This window comes from Nanorana parkeri, unplaced genomic scaffold, assembly GCF_000935625.1.
Source record: "Nanorana parkeri isolate BGI_ZX_2015 unplaced genomic scaffold, ASM93562v1 scaffold1003, whole genome shotgun sequence".
Classification (NCBI taxonomy): Eukaryota; Metazoa; Chordata; class Amphibia; order Anura; family Dicroglossidae; genus Nanorana; species Nanorana parkeri.
The window spans coordinates 364,584-382,587 of NW_017307271.1; the positions used below are offsets into that span (position 1 = coordinate 364,584).

The 18,004-nt window shown below is 38.5% G+C and overlaps 1 protein-coding gene across 3 annotated transcripts in view; it reads left to right on the plus strand.

Annotated features, from left to right (window-relative positions):
• ATP11B (ATPase phospholipid transporting 11B (putative)) overlaps window positions 1–18,004 on the plus strand; it is a 124,814-nt gene that overhangs the window by 85,725 nt on the left and 21,085 nt on the right. For 2 of the 3 annotated variants that reach the window (XM_018567062.1, XM_018567061.1), the window contains exons 26-28: window positions 3,015–3,080; window positions 5,602–5,705; window positions 7,758–7,923. In XM_018567062.1, coding sequence (XP_018422564.1) covers window positions 3,015–3,080; window positions 5,602–5,705; window positions 7,758–7,923 — 336 coding nt within the window. Of the gene's footprint in view, window positions 1–3,014; window positions 3,081–5,601; window positions 5,706–7,757; window positions 7,924–9,733; window positions 9,820–18,004 lie in introns of all 3 variants that reach the window. The other variant, XM_018567063.1, reaches the window with a different exon arrangement.

Here is an 18,004-nt window from a genome sequence, read left to right on the forward strand (position 1 = left end):
TTCTTTTTCTCAAATCTCAGGGCATTTATTTAAATTTCAGAAATATCTAGGTTCCACACATTTTAAAATTTTAGATTATTTTTTATTTATTTTTCTTCGTGGCGTTTCTTGACCTAGTCAGTGGAGAACTGATCCAGCCCCACCATGCAGCTGTGCAGCAGTAGACCACTTCTATTATATTAGTGATCTAATCTAATTAGTGATCTATTTATGGCTGCAGTCAGCCAGAAATAGATAAATATGGCAGTTACCTGTTGCTGTATGGACAGGCTCTGCTCTGCTGATCCTCTGTAGTACTGACAAGTGTAGTGACATGACTGCACTATTGATGTACATTTTAAAATTATGCTGGGATGAATAGCTTCTATCCTAGCACCATTTTAAATCTCAAGTGGTTGTAATAATGCAAGCTTGTTGGCTGACAGACTAATCCGCTGGCTTCAGTACTCCTTAAATTTGAACACCAGGAATTTAAAAAAATAACCCTTGCAGTGTGGCTAACCCCCACACTGCAAGGGTCAACTCCTTCACTTCTTCTCAAATCCCCGCTGCATACAGCCGGGGAGAGCAGCGGGTATCCAGAGAAGCCCCACGGGCGGGAGAAGAGGAGATCGCAAACTAATCTACCAGTGATCGCCACGCAATCGACTGGTAGATCGCGATCGACCTTATGGGCACCCCTGGTCTAAGGGCTCAAATAAAAAAATGATATGCATACTTAGCTGATCCTTAATTTCACCTAGCTGCTAGACCGGGTGCTGCAGCCTCTTTTCTGCCAGGCTTCAGTTGTCTAAGCCCTGCTGGCGTCATCACATCTAATGCAGGTCTATTCACCTGCATTGGATGTGAGGATCCTGACGGTCATACCACAGCTGGAGCAGGGGGATTGAGAGTTAAGCACTCGCCACTGCCTTACCGAGGATCAGGTGAGTATATCTTCTGAATGCTGGCCCCTATACCAAAATGTGTAGTTAACCCTTGCAGTGCAGGGGTCGCACTAACAAATTAGGAATTCTGATGTTGTATCCCAGAAGCCAGTGTAGCCTTTGGATGAGCATGGCAGCCAGGTAGCTAGCCTTTACATAAAGAATTTGGCACTAAATTTTTTTCCCCTATTACAAGTTTCCGTTAAATCTCTCTAGGCCTGTTTTAATAATGTGATGAGTTGTATTCTGGAGTCCTAATCTACTAACAATAAAGTGCTATATATCTAGAACAAAGCTGGTTTGTGCAGACTTTCTATGTAACTAGCTTGTGTCTGCTATCTTTACCTTAGCGGATATTTCCGGATAATTCTATATCTCTAAACATCATCTTTGCGTTTCATTACGCAGCCTTTCTGGGGAAGTATTACTAGTTCTAGTAATAGAAATGTGTCCTTTACAAAACAGAGCCACCCATCATTTTTTGTTTCACTTACCATTTGTCATGAACCCCTAACCTTCAATTCTACATCCATTCTACATCCATTCTGCATATGTTTCTGCTTTGGCTAGCTTTATAATGTCATTCTGGTTGTTTTGTATCATTTAACGTGAAGCTTGTGACACTTCCCCTCTTCTCAAATGTTCATCTCTGCTGTGCTTTATCTCTTGGCTCTACTTCTCTTCCTTTTTCCTCCTTTCCATGCTGTGCATGCCATCAGATAATGAAGCCTAACAGGCAACTGGTAAGAGTATCGCTGATAGATAAGGAGCCGTTTTCCAAATTGTTGACTGTCACATTAACAGTTGGCACTGTTGTTGCTGAAAGGGATACTGTGCTAAAGAACGAGTGCTTACTGTATTGCAGAGCTCGTTACTAAAGAGACATGGGTGCTTCGTGGCTTTTTCTTTGTGACCATATATAATATATCTCAGGAAAGAACAGTTTGTATTGCCCATAGCAAGGAAGAATCTAATTGCCATGACTTGACATGTCGTTCCTTAAGACACTTAACATTGTTGGTCCAGTCTCTGCTCTGGTTGGGGTCCATCAACTAGTACTAATTGTGATGCTCTGCTGTTACATCTGAAGAACTGTATTGGCCTTTTTTAGGTCATTAAATATCACACATGCCCAGCTTTACATCTCTGGGCATTTAATCCCCCAATTTTTTTTTCATAATATTGACTTATGAGAGAGGCAGTAGAAAAAATATAATGCTGAATTACGTTTATACTGGACTTGACATATTTGGGCTTAAAAGTGCTTACCGTAATTGATTTGATATAATATTGGAGCCTTGTTGCTCCTGGTAGGCTTTCCATTGTCAGTGATTTTGAACATTTTGTTTGTACTTTACTTCTATATTTACCTACTTGTCAAGAGGATGGCTGATTTGTCCCTATTTAGTATGTTTTGTGTATTTTATCATTAGCAATAGTCTTGTAGATTGTGACATGGTTAGTCTGACTCACTAAGCCTGTGCATAGACGCTAGTGTTTTTACATTCCATTCAGAACTCAGTAGCTCAAATTGAAAAGAGCACAGGTGAATAAGTCAGAGGCTTTTTCTTCATCGCACAGCTTCAACCAAGGTTCAATTTCAACAAAGGAAGCCAAAAGACAGGCAGCTTATGGTGTTCTGTTGCAAAACATCAGTTTAAATGTTTAAGAAAAATTAGATCTGACCGTGTGTGGCTGCTTAAAGGAAAACTGTACTAATATAAAAATTTAGGCTGTAATTTCTGACCTCTCTTGATTCAAAGGCTCCAACGCTTTGAGTAGCTGACCTGCAACAAGTATGCAGCAGGAATTCTGTCTGCGCCTAGATTTCACTTGCCACATGCTTAAACCAGGTCAGTGACTCGGGAGGCAGTTAGGTAATACAGTAGGTCGGACAATAACTATTTTCTAAAACAACTACCTCCATTTTTCTCTTACTACTGTATATGGTAAGTGCTTCCTTCTTTCTGGCTTTTGCGGGTTCTGGCACATAATTTCTACTTTTAAGAAGCAAGTTCTTACATGTAACAGTTTTCATGTGTCTGCATATGTTTTAATAATGAAATGTGGTCTTGTGTCTTCTTTTAGATGTTTGGAAACTGGACATTTGGGACCTTGGTGTTTACAGTAATGGTTTTAACGGTTACCATGAAGGTAAGATTTTCTCACACTGCCAGTCCCATTTCTTATATGATCAGTATTAGGTTTGCATCGGTGTCGATACAGAGTATTTAGGAGAGTACTCGTACTGGGCCAAATGCGCCAGATACTTATCCTGATACTGGAACTTTGGTATTAGGAAACCAGACGCCGAGCCATTACACGCTGCCCAGCTTCCTGATTGGCCAGGAAGCTGGCTCCATGCTCCCTCGTCACCAGGGAGCATGGAGCTGGCTTCCCGGCCAATCAGGGAGCCGGGGGGAAGGTAGGTAATGACTCACCGCCCGGCTTCCTGATTGGTCTGGAGGCTGGCTAATCAGGAGGTCAGGCGGTGATTCATTACCTACCTTCCCCCTGGCTTCCTGATTGGCCAGAAAGCCGGCTTCATGCTTTCTCGTCACCTGGTGACGAGGGGGAGTGAAGCTGGCTCATCAAGAAGCCGGGCAGCGAGTCATTACACGCTGTCCAGCTTCCTTAGTGAAACTTCTGGTATCGGTATTCGGTATCGGCGAGTACAGAAAAAAAATATCGGTACTCCATACCAAAAACAGTTATCAGTGCATCCCTAATCAGTATTATGTCTGTATCTGCAAGAGATTTTGTTGTGGTTGCCACACTTCTGGGCTTATAAGAGCTAGCCAAATGGAAAGAGAAGGGCTTACTACTGTACTCAGTGAAGCTGTCATAGTTTAGTACATCTATGATGTACCACTTTTTTTGCATATATAACCTTAGTCTTCTGTTAGAACCTTATAGGAATAAGACCCCTTACCCTCAGTACATGCTAATCTACAGTAAATAGCTGGATTGTCCCCATTGTCTCTAAATTCCTAAACAAAAAAGTTCTGAATAATGCGAGTGTCTTTATTACACTACGGGAAACATTTTAAAACCAATTGAAAGTATTAAGTGGTCGTCCACACTGGACCAATCACAATGACTCTTGGTATAAAATGAAATATTAGCCACTGAAATTTCAAGTGACAACAGCAAGTTAAATAAGAGAAAACCAAAACAAGTCTCTTGTTGCCCAAGTGCAGCAATGTATCTAGAATGTTAGGATTGCAGACAGATTTATATTTTATCAGTCAACCAAGAACTGACATTTCAATTTTTGATACTCAATAGTTGAATCATCTAGGATTCTTATATTTCTGGGGATCTCCATTAAAGAGATCTCTGTGCTGGAGCTCCTTATTCTGCACACCTGTTGTAACCAATTCAAGAGGTCCTACTTTCCTTGAAGTTTTTTATTTATTATTATATTATAAAGAATGCAACGAGAAGTGCAGGATAACGCAGGGTCTTGTTGAAGTATGCAAGATGTAAGAATTTAGGACCTGACTCAGCACCTATAACTAAAATAGCACTTTTTAGTAAACTAATAGTTTAAAGAACTCCAGGCAGAAATGTTAACCCTTGCAGTGGGGCTACCCCCTTACTGTGACGGTTAAATTCTTGTTTTTGTCTAGCAAAGATAACCCATATTATAACTAGGGATGCACCGAGACCAAGTACTGTACTCGGTACAAGTACAGATACTTTTTGAGCTATGAGGCTAGACAAGAGAAAAATTAATAAGTTAGGATGCAGCTGTCATTTGTAAGGAGCACACGGAGCTCCTGGGATTTGTACATCTCTGTTTTAATGCATGATTTGTTTTATATAAATATATAAATAAAGGGATGCACCGATACCAGTTTTGCGAGTACAAGTACGGATACTTGCCCATGTACTTTCAAGTACAAGTACTGATACATTTTTGTCCAGTGTCATGTGACAGTTTTTCTAAAACAATACAGACTAATGATTTCAGGACAGAGGTGGAGCGCCAGAGCTAGGTCCCAGCTGCAAAACCGCTGCAACCCTGGTAGCTCATGAAAATGCCAAGTATCGGCACTAGTATCGGTGCATCCCTAATTATAACAACAATCTTTTAGATTGCAAGCCCTCAGTGGCAGGGCCCTCCTTACCATCTTGTCTTGAATTGTATTGTGATTGTAATGTCTTCCTTATATTGTAAAGCGTTGCGCAAACTGTTGGCGCTATATAAATCATATATAATAATAACAAAGGTATGCTCACCTGAATCTTGAAGCCGGCTGGCTGCTGGACTAGTCCCCGCAGCCGGTCTTCTCCTCGGCTTCCGTGATGGGATGTCCCTCGGCATCCTCGCATATAATACACTGTATTTGAAGTGATGACTCACAGGACTTTAGAATGCTGGAGTGGAGGGGGAGTGAGGCTGCAGAGATTGGTCTAGCAGCCAGCCGGCTTTGGGACTCAGGTGAGTGTACCTTTTTGTTATTTTTGTCCCTAGACGAAAGCAAACACTTCAGATTTTTTTTTTAGTTCTTTAGATCCTATGATGGATTCCTAGCTGCAATTTCATGAATAGCATTGCAGCCATTCCTGTATCAGAAGCTGAAAATGTACTTTCAGTGCTAGTGGTTACAGTTTGAAACTCCTATCCTAGTAGTTTGTAAATAGTAATGAATTGTGTTTTTGTTTTTAGATGGCTCTAGAAACTCAGTTCTGGACATGGATGAATCATTTTGTTATCTGGGGTTCCATTGCATTTTATTTTATATTTTCCTTGTTTTATGGTGGAATTATCTGGTAAGAGCAAACCTCTTCTTTAATTTGGAGTGTGCAGCCTGTTTACAAGGACCCCAAATAAGGTTCAATTCTGGAAACCCCAGTTATCGATTTTTGACATGTTTCTGTTATATTTTATTGGAAGTCGTATATTTAGGGGAAATTCCAAAACTATAGCAAACCGATACTTGGGCTCCTAATCTAAACACAACTGACCACTTTCCTTTTAATATATACAGTAAATTCAAATGTATCATACAGCATGTCTTTACTTTGTTTTCATTATCCTGTTGGGTCAGAAATATTATTATGTTTTACAGTTATTTTTAGGAGGGAATGATGAAGAGCTATAGAAGCACAAAATGTTTACAACAGCAGTGTTTTTTTGCTCAGTTTTCTTTCTTCCCGGTTCTCTATTAAGAAATGCATTTACAATTACTAGCATTGTAATGTTGGGCCATTTGCTTAACGATATGATTGTTTAATGATCATATATTCAGAAATCGCTGCACTGAATGGGTGGTTTGATCACTTAACAGTTGTTTTAATCAAAATGGAAAGGTTAGCCCTGACAGAAAATCCAGCCAGAATTTATCTGTGAAAAATAAGCCAAGGCAACTGGCAAAAATTATCTGGAAATAAATATGTTGAATGTTGCTTCAATCCACATATTTATTCTCAGAGAATGTTTGTACAAGCCATTCTGAATTGAGAAAGCTGGTTGGATGACCAGTGAAACGTCTTCCAGAAAAATACAGCTAGTCCAGTTGCCTTGACTTATTTTTTGTAGATATACCATGACCTGGATGAATGAGAACTTTCCCACACACAGTCAGAATTTGTTGAAACTGATATTTTACTTTTTTAGATGAATAATCATTTTGAGTAAATCTAAGATGTTTGGTTACTGTTATGTACATGGTCAGCGTAAGCTGAAAGAGTTGCAACTTATTTATAAAGACAGTAGCAAAATAGCATTCATTATTACTCTTCCCAAATCCAACAAGGACCCTTTATTAACGGGCTCTTAGAAACCAGTTTTGCAGATTATAGAAGCTATTGCCAGTTATAGCTAAAAATCCTTCTCATGATTTAAATAAAGTTGTACTCCTTTTGATCCACCCCTACCCAAACTGGCTTATGCCCTCCAAATCCATCTACCCGGTCCCAATGAGCTCTTGTGTGGTTGACTTTGCTCTATGTATTGCTAATGTTTTAGTGCAATTTAGAGCAATTTGTGCAATTTCATTTTGCAGGGTCTATTCTGACCGGCTAGTGAAGACACTAGTGGGAACAAATCCAGATCTGTTCCCTTCATCACTGCCAAGGCTATATTCAACTACGTAAAAATTACATACTGTATACAAATAGGAGGACTGTTCATTACCTCCTGGAGATGTGCTAAACATCACCATTTTGTATGTGCATTCAGATATGAGGAACGTTGACCATCACTACCTGTAGCAACCAGGTTATTACTTTTAGGCCTCATTCACACTGCCGTACAATACACTTCATATAGATGCGCGCAGCCTATTTTTGCCATATGCAGCATATGCAAATAAATGGCTCCATACACATAGCTGGGTATTGAGCCGTATATTTGCACAGCGTAAAGATATGACAAAAAATGGACCCAACATTCGACCGGGCTCAGTATTTCTGTGTACAGTACATTAACATATCTATTAAGAATGATGCATTCTGGGATTGCATACAGTGCGCGCATATACGTGCGTATACGCAATATACAATTTTGCTCTTGCGCTGTGTGTGCATGAGGCCTTATTCTTAATGCACTGAAAGAATGAGGAGAATCTGATTGCGATGGTCATTATATACTGTCAGATAAAGCTCCTCCTGTGTACGATGATGAAAGATGAGATCAGTTGGGATCATTGCCTTGCTATGAAGTATAGGAAGATTTCTGCCAAAAATAATGTGCAATGTGGTTTAGAGAGAATACACCTTATTGAATATGTCAAATGTTTGCATATTAATGTGCAGTAAAACAAAAGTATTGTGTGATTTAGCTGGCTCATATGCTTTCTTTTTTTTCTCTTCCTATAACAGGCCATTTTTACATACACAAGACATGTACTTTGTATTCGTGCAGCTGCTCTCCAGTGGATCTGCCTGGTTTGCCATAATCATCATCATCATTGCTTGTCTGTTGCTTGACGTTGTGAAGAAAGCGCTGTACAGACACCTCTATCCTACAAGTTCAGAGAAGGCACAGGTATCAAGAACTGTACATGGTCATCAGACTCTTTTTTCAGAGAGGTTATTTTAGCAATCAACTTTTAAATGATGAATAAGAAGTGAACCATTTTAGTAATTTTTTCAAAGCAATATTCAGCATTGCTTGAACCATCAGTTTATAAATAAGTCATACATAATAAGATGGGATAACTGTCAAGGTGTTGGTTCTTTTTGGTCTGCTAGTCAGTACAAAGCAGAAGACAACCCAATAAACAGAATGCTGTTAGTGCCAAGGAAATGTTACAGATACAAAGGTGGACAAATTTGTTGGTACTCTTCCATAAAACAAAAACAAAATTTCATCTGAAATAACTTGAAAGTAATAGCCATCCATCTTTCATTCTCAGAGAAGCATTGCGGTTTGTCAATATGCATCTTAGCATATTCCAGTCTGGCATTTTTATGCTTTCCTTCCAGCAGTAGAGTCCACCGTGGGGTCTTCTTTCTTTGAGCCCACTTTCTTTGAGCCCACTGTCGCTCCCTTGGCTATTTGGCTACCTTGCACAATATTTTTCTTGTTCAACCTGGGGGTCAATATTCCTCGTGTAGTCAGGGACTCTCAAGGACATAAAACCTCTTAACATTTGCATTTCTAAGGGTACCAACAAATCTGTCCAGGCCATTTTAGAATATCTTTGTACAATAAGCAATAATCTTCTTTCACACTTTCTTTGGTTTACTCTATTACATAAAGGCTTGCAGATATACATAAGACAATCGCTTTAAATGTCAAGAGGAATGAAGCATTCTTTGACTGAACTGCAGGGTTAATAACACTTTTTTAAATCGGTATATATGTTACATAGCCATGTTTTGCCTTTTTTTTTTTAATACTTGTCTTGTCACTTACAATACTGCAATAACTCCAATACTGTAGGTTATTTTGCCATTGTAACTATCAGGCATGGTGAGGTAAGTCTCTGACTTACAACACAACACGATTTCAATAGTTCTCCTGTAAGACCTGTAAAACTTTGTGGGAGGTCACTAAAACCAAAGCACAAAAATTTCCAGACTGTTATAGGAAAGTTGGACTGGGGGGATATTAACATCAGAATCACAGTTTGATTTTGAATTTCTGTGGAGATTTTAATATAATGTTTAATATCTTTTGGAGTCATTTTTACGGGTACCTATGTTAGCCTAATTGCACTTTCATAATATGATTGATTTTAAACTTGCACAATAATATTCTAGAAATGGAATTCTGGAGATTGTGACTTGCGACTACGGTTGGCTTGGCAATGCAATATCTTAATACCAATATATTTGTTTTTAAATGTCCAGCATGATTTTAAATGCATTTGTTACATATAAATGTCAGTAATTCAAGCCAATACAATAAAAAAAAATAGTGACCTGTAATGTAACAAAATAAAGTTTTGAAGCGTGCATATGCCAACTACACCTTTGCCTGTTTTTTATTTTTACTGTGTTTTGTTCTGAAAATAACTTTTAGAAATATACCATAGTAACTAATGTGAATGAGCCCCGATTGTAATATAGATTGAAAAGTCTGCTTTTTTTTCTTCATTTGGAGTTCAGGTGTTCAGAACAGATGTGTGGCCAGCAAGTTGTTGTCCACAGTACTATTGGATAATAGCAATCAAAACTTACTTTGAATGCATTACATTTCTAATGTTTGTTTTACTGTGCATGATGTTAGAGTGGATTTTGTATTTTTTTCCCACTACATTGAAATGTGTTTGAAGTTCCTTACCCATGTATGAAATTACTAATTCTTATTGATGTGATGTGTGTTACATAACTTTTCTGTCCACCTATAGATGTATTCCAACAGAGTTACTTTAAGTGACGAGTTCATCGCCCTGCAGCCTCTGTCACGGGCAAGGAATCAGCTGAGCAAAATTAGGTAGAGTAGGAGGGGAGGCTCCTCATCCACTTTATTTGTTTTGCATGCTGAGGCTCTACTAACCATCACTTAGAGAGATGGAGCAAGGCATGAGTACCATTATGTTAACAGCCAGAGCTGCCAGCTATTCAGTTTGCTATTCCTTTTCTTTATTTTACCAGGTCCAAGAGCCTGCAATAAGAGTGCATGTCGTGCGTTAAAACCCCTAGCATGACACTCCGATAACAGACCTACTGTGCTATTGTTGTGTTACTTTCCTCAGCATGGTTTGAGCGCTTGTTGATGGAGGACAAACGTACAATTAAAACTATATTTGGTGCATGCTAGATAATTCTAGGCTGCAGAGGGCAGGACAGCTATGTGTTTTATAGTTTATTTTTGATTGTTTGGAAAAAGAAAAAAATCTTGTGCTTGTGCTTTCAGTGTGCGTTCACACTTAGGTTATGTTCCACTGTAAATGTATTTTTATTTGTACTTTTCACAATTATGACTCACAGGTTTGGCAACAGAGCTGTAGGAAGCAACACATTTAAAAGGGATGAAGTTATGTAATATAGATAATTTTTGCTGTACCGTACAGTTTGTGCTGTATGTCAGTAGGGAAAAATAAATCCAGGATTTTATAATATATGGATATTATTTTGAAGCAGATTATGGAGTGTGTGGGGGTGAACTGATAAAGCCCCGCTGATGTACTAAAATTAGGAACAAAGAAGGCTATGAATTTATAGTGTAACAGAATGAGACTATGTAATGTATACCTAATATTAATACCTACTTTTAAAGCTTTACTATTTTATGAATGTAAGAAATACTATTCAGTAAAATTTTGACTCTTAACAGTAAGACCTAATTAGACTCTAGCACAAATGTAGCTTATTTAATGACCTAAAATAACAAAATACATATAGTATATGCTCCACCAACCTATAATAACTAATTATATGGCAGCTAACTGCAATTAGAGCAAGGCCACACCGTGTGAAAAATCTGGGATATCGACTTAGTTCATTGTAGGTCACCAGTCACACGAGCGTGGAAGATAGATTCCTATTTCATAGATTCTCTGATCTTCACTTATGAAAACCATAGCGCACAAGTACAAGATCAATTGTAATCCCCCCCTCGAACAAGTATAAGAATAACAAAAGCTAATATTTAAAAGTATATCTAAATCCAGAACTTTAGTTAGTGAAAGTACATCTCTTCAAAGTGAACCCTACAAGAAGGATGCCTAACTTTCCATGTAAACAGAATTGTCTGTAGAAAAAAGCCACTGTACAGAACTGAGTTACGTTCAGGGTTAATTCGTATGTTTGCTCTTATACTTTTTTTTTGCGGTACACTTTGGTTGGTGATGTAGTACGTTTTTGACCTTAGCCATTTGTATGGTTATTAGTAAATGAAAATGACAACATGTATCCATCTGGAAAATTAGCAAACTCTTTTGAGACAGGCTTTAACTTGCAGACTAGTGCTTAAAAGTAGAAGAAGACAAGGGGATAGCTTTCTGTCTAGATAATTTTTCTTCTTGCCATCAAGAGTGTGGCTACTTTTGGATCATGTACTAGAGTAGCTTAGTAATGTCTGGCATTTAGAATGGGGTTACAGTAGTGAGTATCATTAAGTAAAAGTATATCCAAAAAAGGCAAATAAATTTTTTGGATGTTAAACACAGATTACAATTGGAATGCTTGTTGTAATTTACTAGCAACATTTCAGCAAGATTCATCACTTCTTGAAACTTGTCAAAAGCCTTTTATGTTTAAAGTGATAGCCCTTCATTTGAGATCTGTGTTTAACATCCCCAAACTGGAGCTGTAGTGCGCTTTAACCTCTTTCCCTCCCACATTTTGATTATTGATCATCCCCAGCATTCCTCACGCTGGAAAATAACATAGCGTTCAGTTCCAGTGCATGTGGAAAAACTGCAGCATGCCCTATTTTTTTTTTCTCCTCTGGAACGCATGCAAGCGAACGCCCTGGAACGCACTGAAAGACCATTATAGGCTTTTTAAAAACGTCCCGGAACTTGGCAAAACGCACTGCATGTGCAGAAACTCATGCAGATCTGGTGTGAACAAGCCCTCAACAAACATCCTCCCTTTCAGAGCCACAAGCTAACACTTTACATGCCTAGTTTTCCCCAATCCTGGCAGTTACTGATCGATTTGATCTCCACTGATAATCTATCACTGTCAGCTATGACATAGTTACCACAACTGACAAAATTAGCCTGCAAATGCCACTACAGCCTGGCAGAGTTTGCAAACTGTAATAGTCAGATACAATTATAGTATTAAAAATAGGATTAAAAAAATATTTTTCTGCATTCTAATGCAGTCTATAATAGTAAAACTGATTTTTTTAATGATTAAAACAGTGTGCTAAATAAATGCCTTTTATGTCCTTAAACTTATATAAAAGTTATTAATGTATGCAAATTCAATAGAGAGCTCTTGTTAAGTTAAAGTGATATTAAACGTTTGCTGGTTTGTGTGCTTTTTTGAAGATGAGGTGCACACTTACCTTATTTGAACATTCATCTTGTTAAAAGTTGTTTGTCTCCTCCTCCTGCAGCGGGCCCCCAAACTACTGATCTTGCTGCCTGTTTGCTGGTGTCTCCTTTAGCTAGCAGGCTGCAGGAGACACCCAATGTTTCTGTATGGCAGGCCTTGCCCCTGTTCCCTGCACCTCTCTCCTACCAAAAGTTTTACTGATGACAGCAGGAGCCTATCGCTTCACTGTCCTCGGTACCCTTGCCCAGGACCAGGAAATTCGGGGAACGGGTGATATTTTCCTGGACCCGGCAGAGGTGATGGGGGTTATAGCAAAGTATTTGGGGACAGGGGAGCATGCAGAGGTACTGGATATTTTTTACTTTAATGCAGAGAATACATTAGGGTGAAAAAAATGCCTAGCCTTTGGTATTACTTTAACTGGCACATGCCATGTCTGCTAAATGTCAGCATATCAGTGATTGATTGCTGGTTATAAAAGGATTAGAGGCTTCAGGAAACTTTTTGGAATTCTACTCAAACTTTGCAAATGCTTTGCCACAGCTTACTGTACATACTGCTCTTATACAAACAGGATTCTGTATTCGACTGGCTGGCTTCTGAATATCTGTTTTATACCTAAAGAATTATAAGGAAAAATATATTCATAATTAGCATATAATGGGATTTGGGAAAGTTAGAGGGGGGAAATGAGGAGTAAAAATTACAGCATTTCTCCTTGATGGTCTTTGAATGTGCTAGCACCAATATATATTTCAAAAACGTATCACCGAACGAAAAAAGCACATTCTGCATAGCTATACATTAATAATAAAGCTCAACTGAACCTTCTATATTTGTTAATGCGTTCAGGCTTCATATACAGCAATAAATATGCTCATCATTTTTTGAATATTACTCCCACACAATGCAGGTGATCCAGGTCTACAATTGAAAGATTTGAAGGAGCAGAATGGAACATTTTTCTCAAACGAAAGTCTAACTGTAAATGTGGTTTTCATTCGGGAAACTCCATTCATTCTAAAATCAAACGATAAAGTCAAACAAAATTTCAGTCGACATTTGTCAAGTGTCTGATGGCATCATCGGATGGAAAAGAAAGATCTTTCGTGCAAAATTTTGTTCAGAAATCTACTAGTGTATGGCCAGCTTAACTCGCAGCATACTGTCAATGCAGGGTATTTAACCCTTGCTGTAGTAGCAGCAAAAAAGGATTCTACTGTATATGCAGGCTGACGCCATTACTGTAATAAATAAGGTTCAATAGGAATTTTAAGATTCTTTAGCGCACTCTAAAATTTCAACGTTCAACCATAGTTTAGGTTTTATTTTTTATCTTAAATGGTCTCAACCCTCTTCCATTTTCATTTTTCACTAATTAAAATGTAACTTTAGCTGGCTCAGAAAATCTGGTAAAACTGTTTGTAAATGCTCCTTATTCTAAATCAGTTACAAAACTTGTCTGTGGTATAGATAGTGTTGAGCATGCACCTCCATGATGACACTGGATGGCTACATGTAGGGCTTATTCAAAAAGGCTCCACAAAGAGAAGGAGGTGCAAAGAGTTGACAACTCATTAAGAGATGATTTCTGATTGGTTGTTCTGGTTCAATGCACTCTGAACTGCCTTATTGACTAAGCACATTCGTTTGTCATGTATTAATCCAGTTTTTGTCTGTAGAACAGCTTTTCTGCCTACAGTTGCATCTGTGACATGAAAAAATATGCAGTGGCAATTTTTCATGCTGAAAAGCACATTTTGTTAACGGAAACGAGTCTTCATACAGGTATTCGCGTTTTTTCTGTTTCATGAAAGTTCCTTGAGAAATAGCGTTTTAAAGCTAACAAAACGCTAGGAAACATGCTGTGTGGACCTTACCCCCTTTTGATTTTTCGAAGTGGATGTGCAGTATCTCCCAGTGTTTTAAAAATAGTAAATGTTATTTATTTATATTAGAAAATGTGATGACTTTATGAAGTCCTAGTACCATTGTGAGTGTACAAATAGATGTGTGCAGCCACCTTTACTGCATGGTAACAACATCGGATAACTGCAGGCTTCATATAAATGTGGGGCATACTGTGCCACACAAAGGCACCCAGACCACCCTCTATGCCATCTGACAACATGCATTTATACTAAGCTTGTGGTCCTCGTAGAAATCAAATAGTATTCTGTTACAATGTGGACACCACAAAGTATTTCTGCTGCAAGTACACGCTCTTATCCAACATTGGTGTTTTTCAAACCTGCCCACCAACAGTACATGTTCTGAATCTAATTCCCTATGGTCTGATGGAGTAGTTTGCAATCTGAGAAATGTAGCTTGGCTACTAGTGTGGATTTCCACAAAAATTTGGGCAGGTTTGGGAAATACAAGTATTGAAAGTCAACATTCTTCAGTTTGCCTTTAATGGAAGTTTTATATCTGCAGTTGTGTGTCGATTAGACACGTGGGAAATATCTTCTTTTTTTTTTTTTTTTTTACAATGACTGTTTATTTTTACTAGTTGTGTTACTTTTCTATCCCTCCAGATGGAAGAGGATAAGGGTTCAGTCAGCGCAGCATTTGACTTTACTGAAAGCGAGCACAGAGGGTCGGACAATAGGCAATTGCTAGCAGCTGCCTCAAACCATCAGAACACTTGAGCAGACTAGGTAGTACTCTAAACTGCAGTGTGATGTGTGGTCACTTGTGGCACTGCCCGTGAAATGGTGGCATGTATTTGTCATAATACAACAACTGTGTTTATGCCACACATCTTATCACGCTAAAACATTATCTACGTGTTTGTGAATTCATCCATTAGTGGACGTGTTCCTTAACCCACATTATACGATTTCACATCTTGAAAAGACCGCATGACAAACTAACTCTAATTATTTCATGGTCTTTGACATCTTAGTAATGCTAGTAGATGATATTCTGTGCACCTTACTTATCTTTCAATAATGGGGGTGGACAAATAAATGTAAAATTAGTGAACTGCTCAATCCAGTCTAGAAGCCAGCAGTCCATGTTATGGAGCCAAGGAACATGTGCTTCCATTGACATAAATGGAGAAGATTTACAGAGGGTACTACTTGTTTTTTCTTTTTTTTCTTCTTTTTAGTGCTGCTTAATTATTGAAATTTGTCCAGCCCTGTTAAATGACAGTGTGGAGATGGGATTTATTGAGTTCAATATCACCTTTTATACCTCTGCAGGCAGCCAAAATAACACTAGTAGTATGGTAAAAACAAAACCTTACCTCAAAATTGTGTGCAGAACTAATTCTGGCTTGATTTAAAGTTCTTTAGTATTCATATCAACTACAGGTTCCTCCAGAGGTTGCTAGGGCTTCCTTGACTAGTGAGCAAAGCTCTAGGGCCAAAGTCTCCTGGCAATATTTGTCCTCTTCCCTCTGATAAGTAACCGCTCACACGTATGATCTTTTTTAGCTGTCTGTAAGGATAGCATTCTGCTCAGTGGCCACCAAAGTAAGGGAGCTCTGCCATGACAATCAACAATAAGGGGTCTCTCTCCCACTGACCATTAAGTTAAAGAGGCCCTTCTCCACCAATGTAAGGCAACAGCCATTTTCTTCTGAACCCCAGTGTGAGGGAGCACTACAATTTTCACTGTCTGCTTTTCTTTTCTGGCTATTATTTTTTTCTTATTAATTTCCTGATTTTTAATAAAAAGTAACTTTCTCTTAGCCCTCGTTCACACCTGAACGTTTTGTAGCGCGTTCTACGCTCGACAAACGCTCTACAAAGCGCTCAAAAATATAAATCTTATTGTATTCAATGGTCTCGTTCCCACCTTGGCGTATTTGCGCCCGTCCCTAACGCGCTACAAAACGGCCCATGCCTGAAAAGGTACATGTACTACTTTGGGCCGTTTTGTTGCACGTTTCCATTGGGATACAGCCAAGTAGCCTTCGGAAACGCGCGTTTGTCGTGCAACTTTTTTACCGCGAATCGCGGTAAAAAAATGCGCGACAGACGCGCATATGCAATACGCCTAGGTGTGAACGAGACCTTAGAGTGGGGTGGGTTTATAAAAAAGGAAAAACGATCAGCCTTTGTGTCAAGTCTCGCTACACCATTTTGTTTATTTACATTAATGTATTAACTTAATGATGATCATGCAATACATTTTAGTGGGGTTTCCCCACACCTGAAAAATGTATGGGTTCCTGCAGAGTGATAAAGTTGCGAGAGGCTGAATTAGAGATTAAGCGCTTGTGTGATGACATTTTATAGCAAAGGATAGGAAAGGTATTCTAGCATACTGGAAATGTTTTTTTTGTTGACGAGTATGAGGCCACTGAAACCATTTTTGTAATGACAGCCGAGAGATCCAAACTTTATGCAACAGTGAAATATATAAAATCTTAATAAAGTCTAGACGTTAACAGCGAAACATTCTCCCAGTTGGTAGCAATACAGCTTTCAGTGATCACCTACAATATATTTTAAGTGGCATGGAGCCTCATTTGCTATAGTTTCTGAAAACAACTGTTACCGATAGCAAACCTGAAAATAGCTGCATCTACGTTATAAGAATTTTACATCACAGGCATTTGGTTTAAGAGCACTTTCCCATTTACACATGTTCATTTTTATTTATGACTTTTTTTACTTTGTACTGGTGTTCTCAGGTAGCCAATGGTATAGGCCCCTATGTGTCAGCAAAGTCATAGACTTTCACATACCCACAACAATGGTAATCACACCATATCCAAGAAGATAACTTCCCCATCTGACTTTGACATGATGACTGCCACTAATGACCTTATAGGTCCATGTCTTTTTATCATGTATAATATAAAGTAATCATTTTAAGAAGTACTGTAGGTAGAATGACGGGGAATTCATTTAGTCCTAAGTATGCAATGTGAAAAAACTCTAAGTGAATCTGCTTTTGGTTGCACTACTTTGGAAGAAAAAAGGGTTCAGTTAATATGTGGCCCTGTCACAGAATCTGAAACCAATCTCAGAACATGTTCTTTTCCTGTGGGTGCTGGTTAGCAAGTGCTGTGAAACACAATGCAGATAAATCCAGCAGTAACCCCTTCTGATACCAAGAGCATAGGAAGCTTTTTTTTGCAAAATCCGTAGCTTGCAGTGCAGATAAGGAAGGGGCAAATGTATATATATCCTGACCATATTGCCCCTTACTGCTTGATTATGTTTATAGTGGAATCATATTCTACACTAGTTTAACAAGTTCATTGAACTAGTTAGTTTCATACTGCTCCAGCAATTACTGTAGGCTATAAACTAACTATTAGGGATGCACCGATACACTTTTTTAAGGCCGAGTACAGGTACCGATACTTTTTTTCAAGTACTCGCCCATACCAATTACCGATACTTTTTCTTAAAGGGACAGGTCACATTTTTTCTAAAGCCATACAAAATCATGATTTTAAGTCAGTTTCTTAATATTATGAAGAACATGAACACCTTGTAGTGTGGCACAGCTATATCCAATTCTGCATACCTGGCTTTATATTAGAAGAACGTTATAATATAAAGCCAGGTATGCAGAATTGGATACAGCTGTTCCACACTATACAATAATACACTGTTCTGGAGTCTGGACATGTGATAATCTATTTTCCCCACTAGGGGGATACAAGCCTTAGTTCGCAATGGCATGATAAATATTAATTT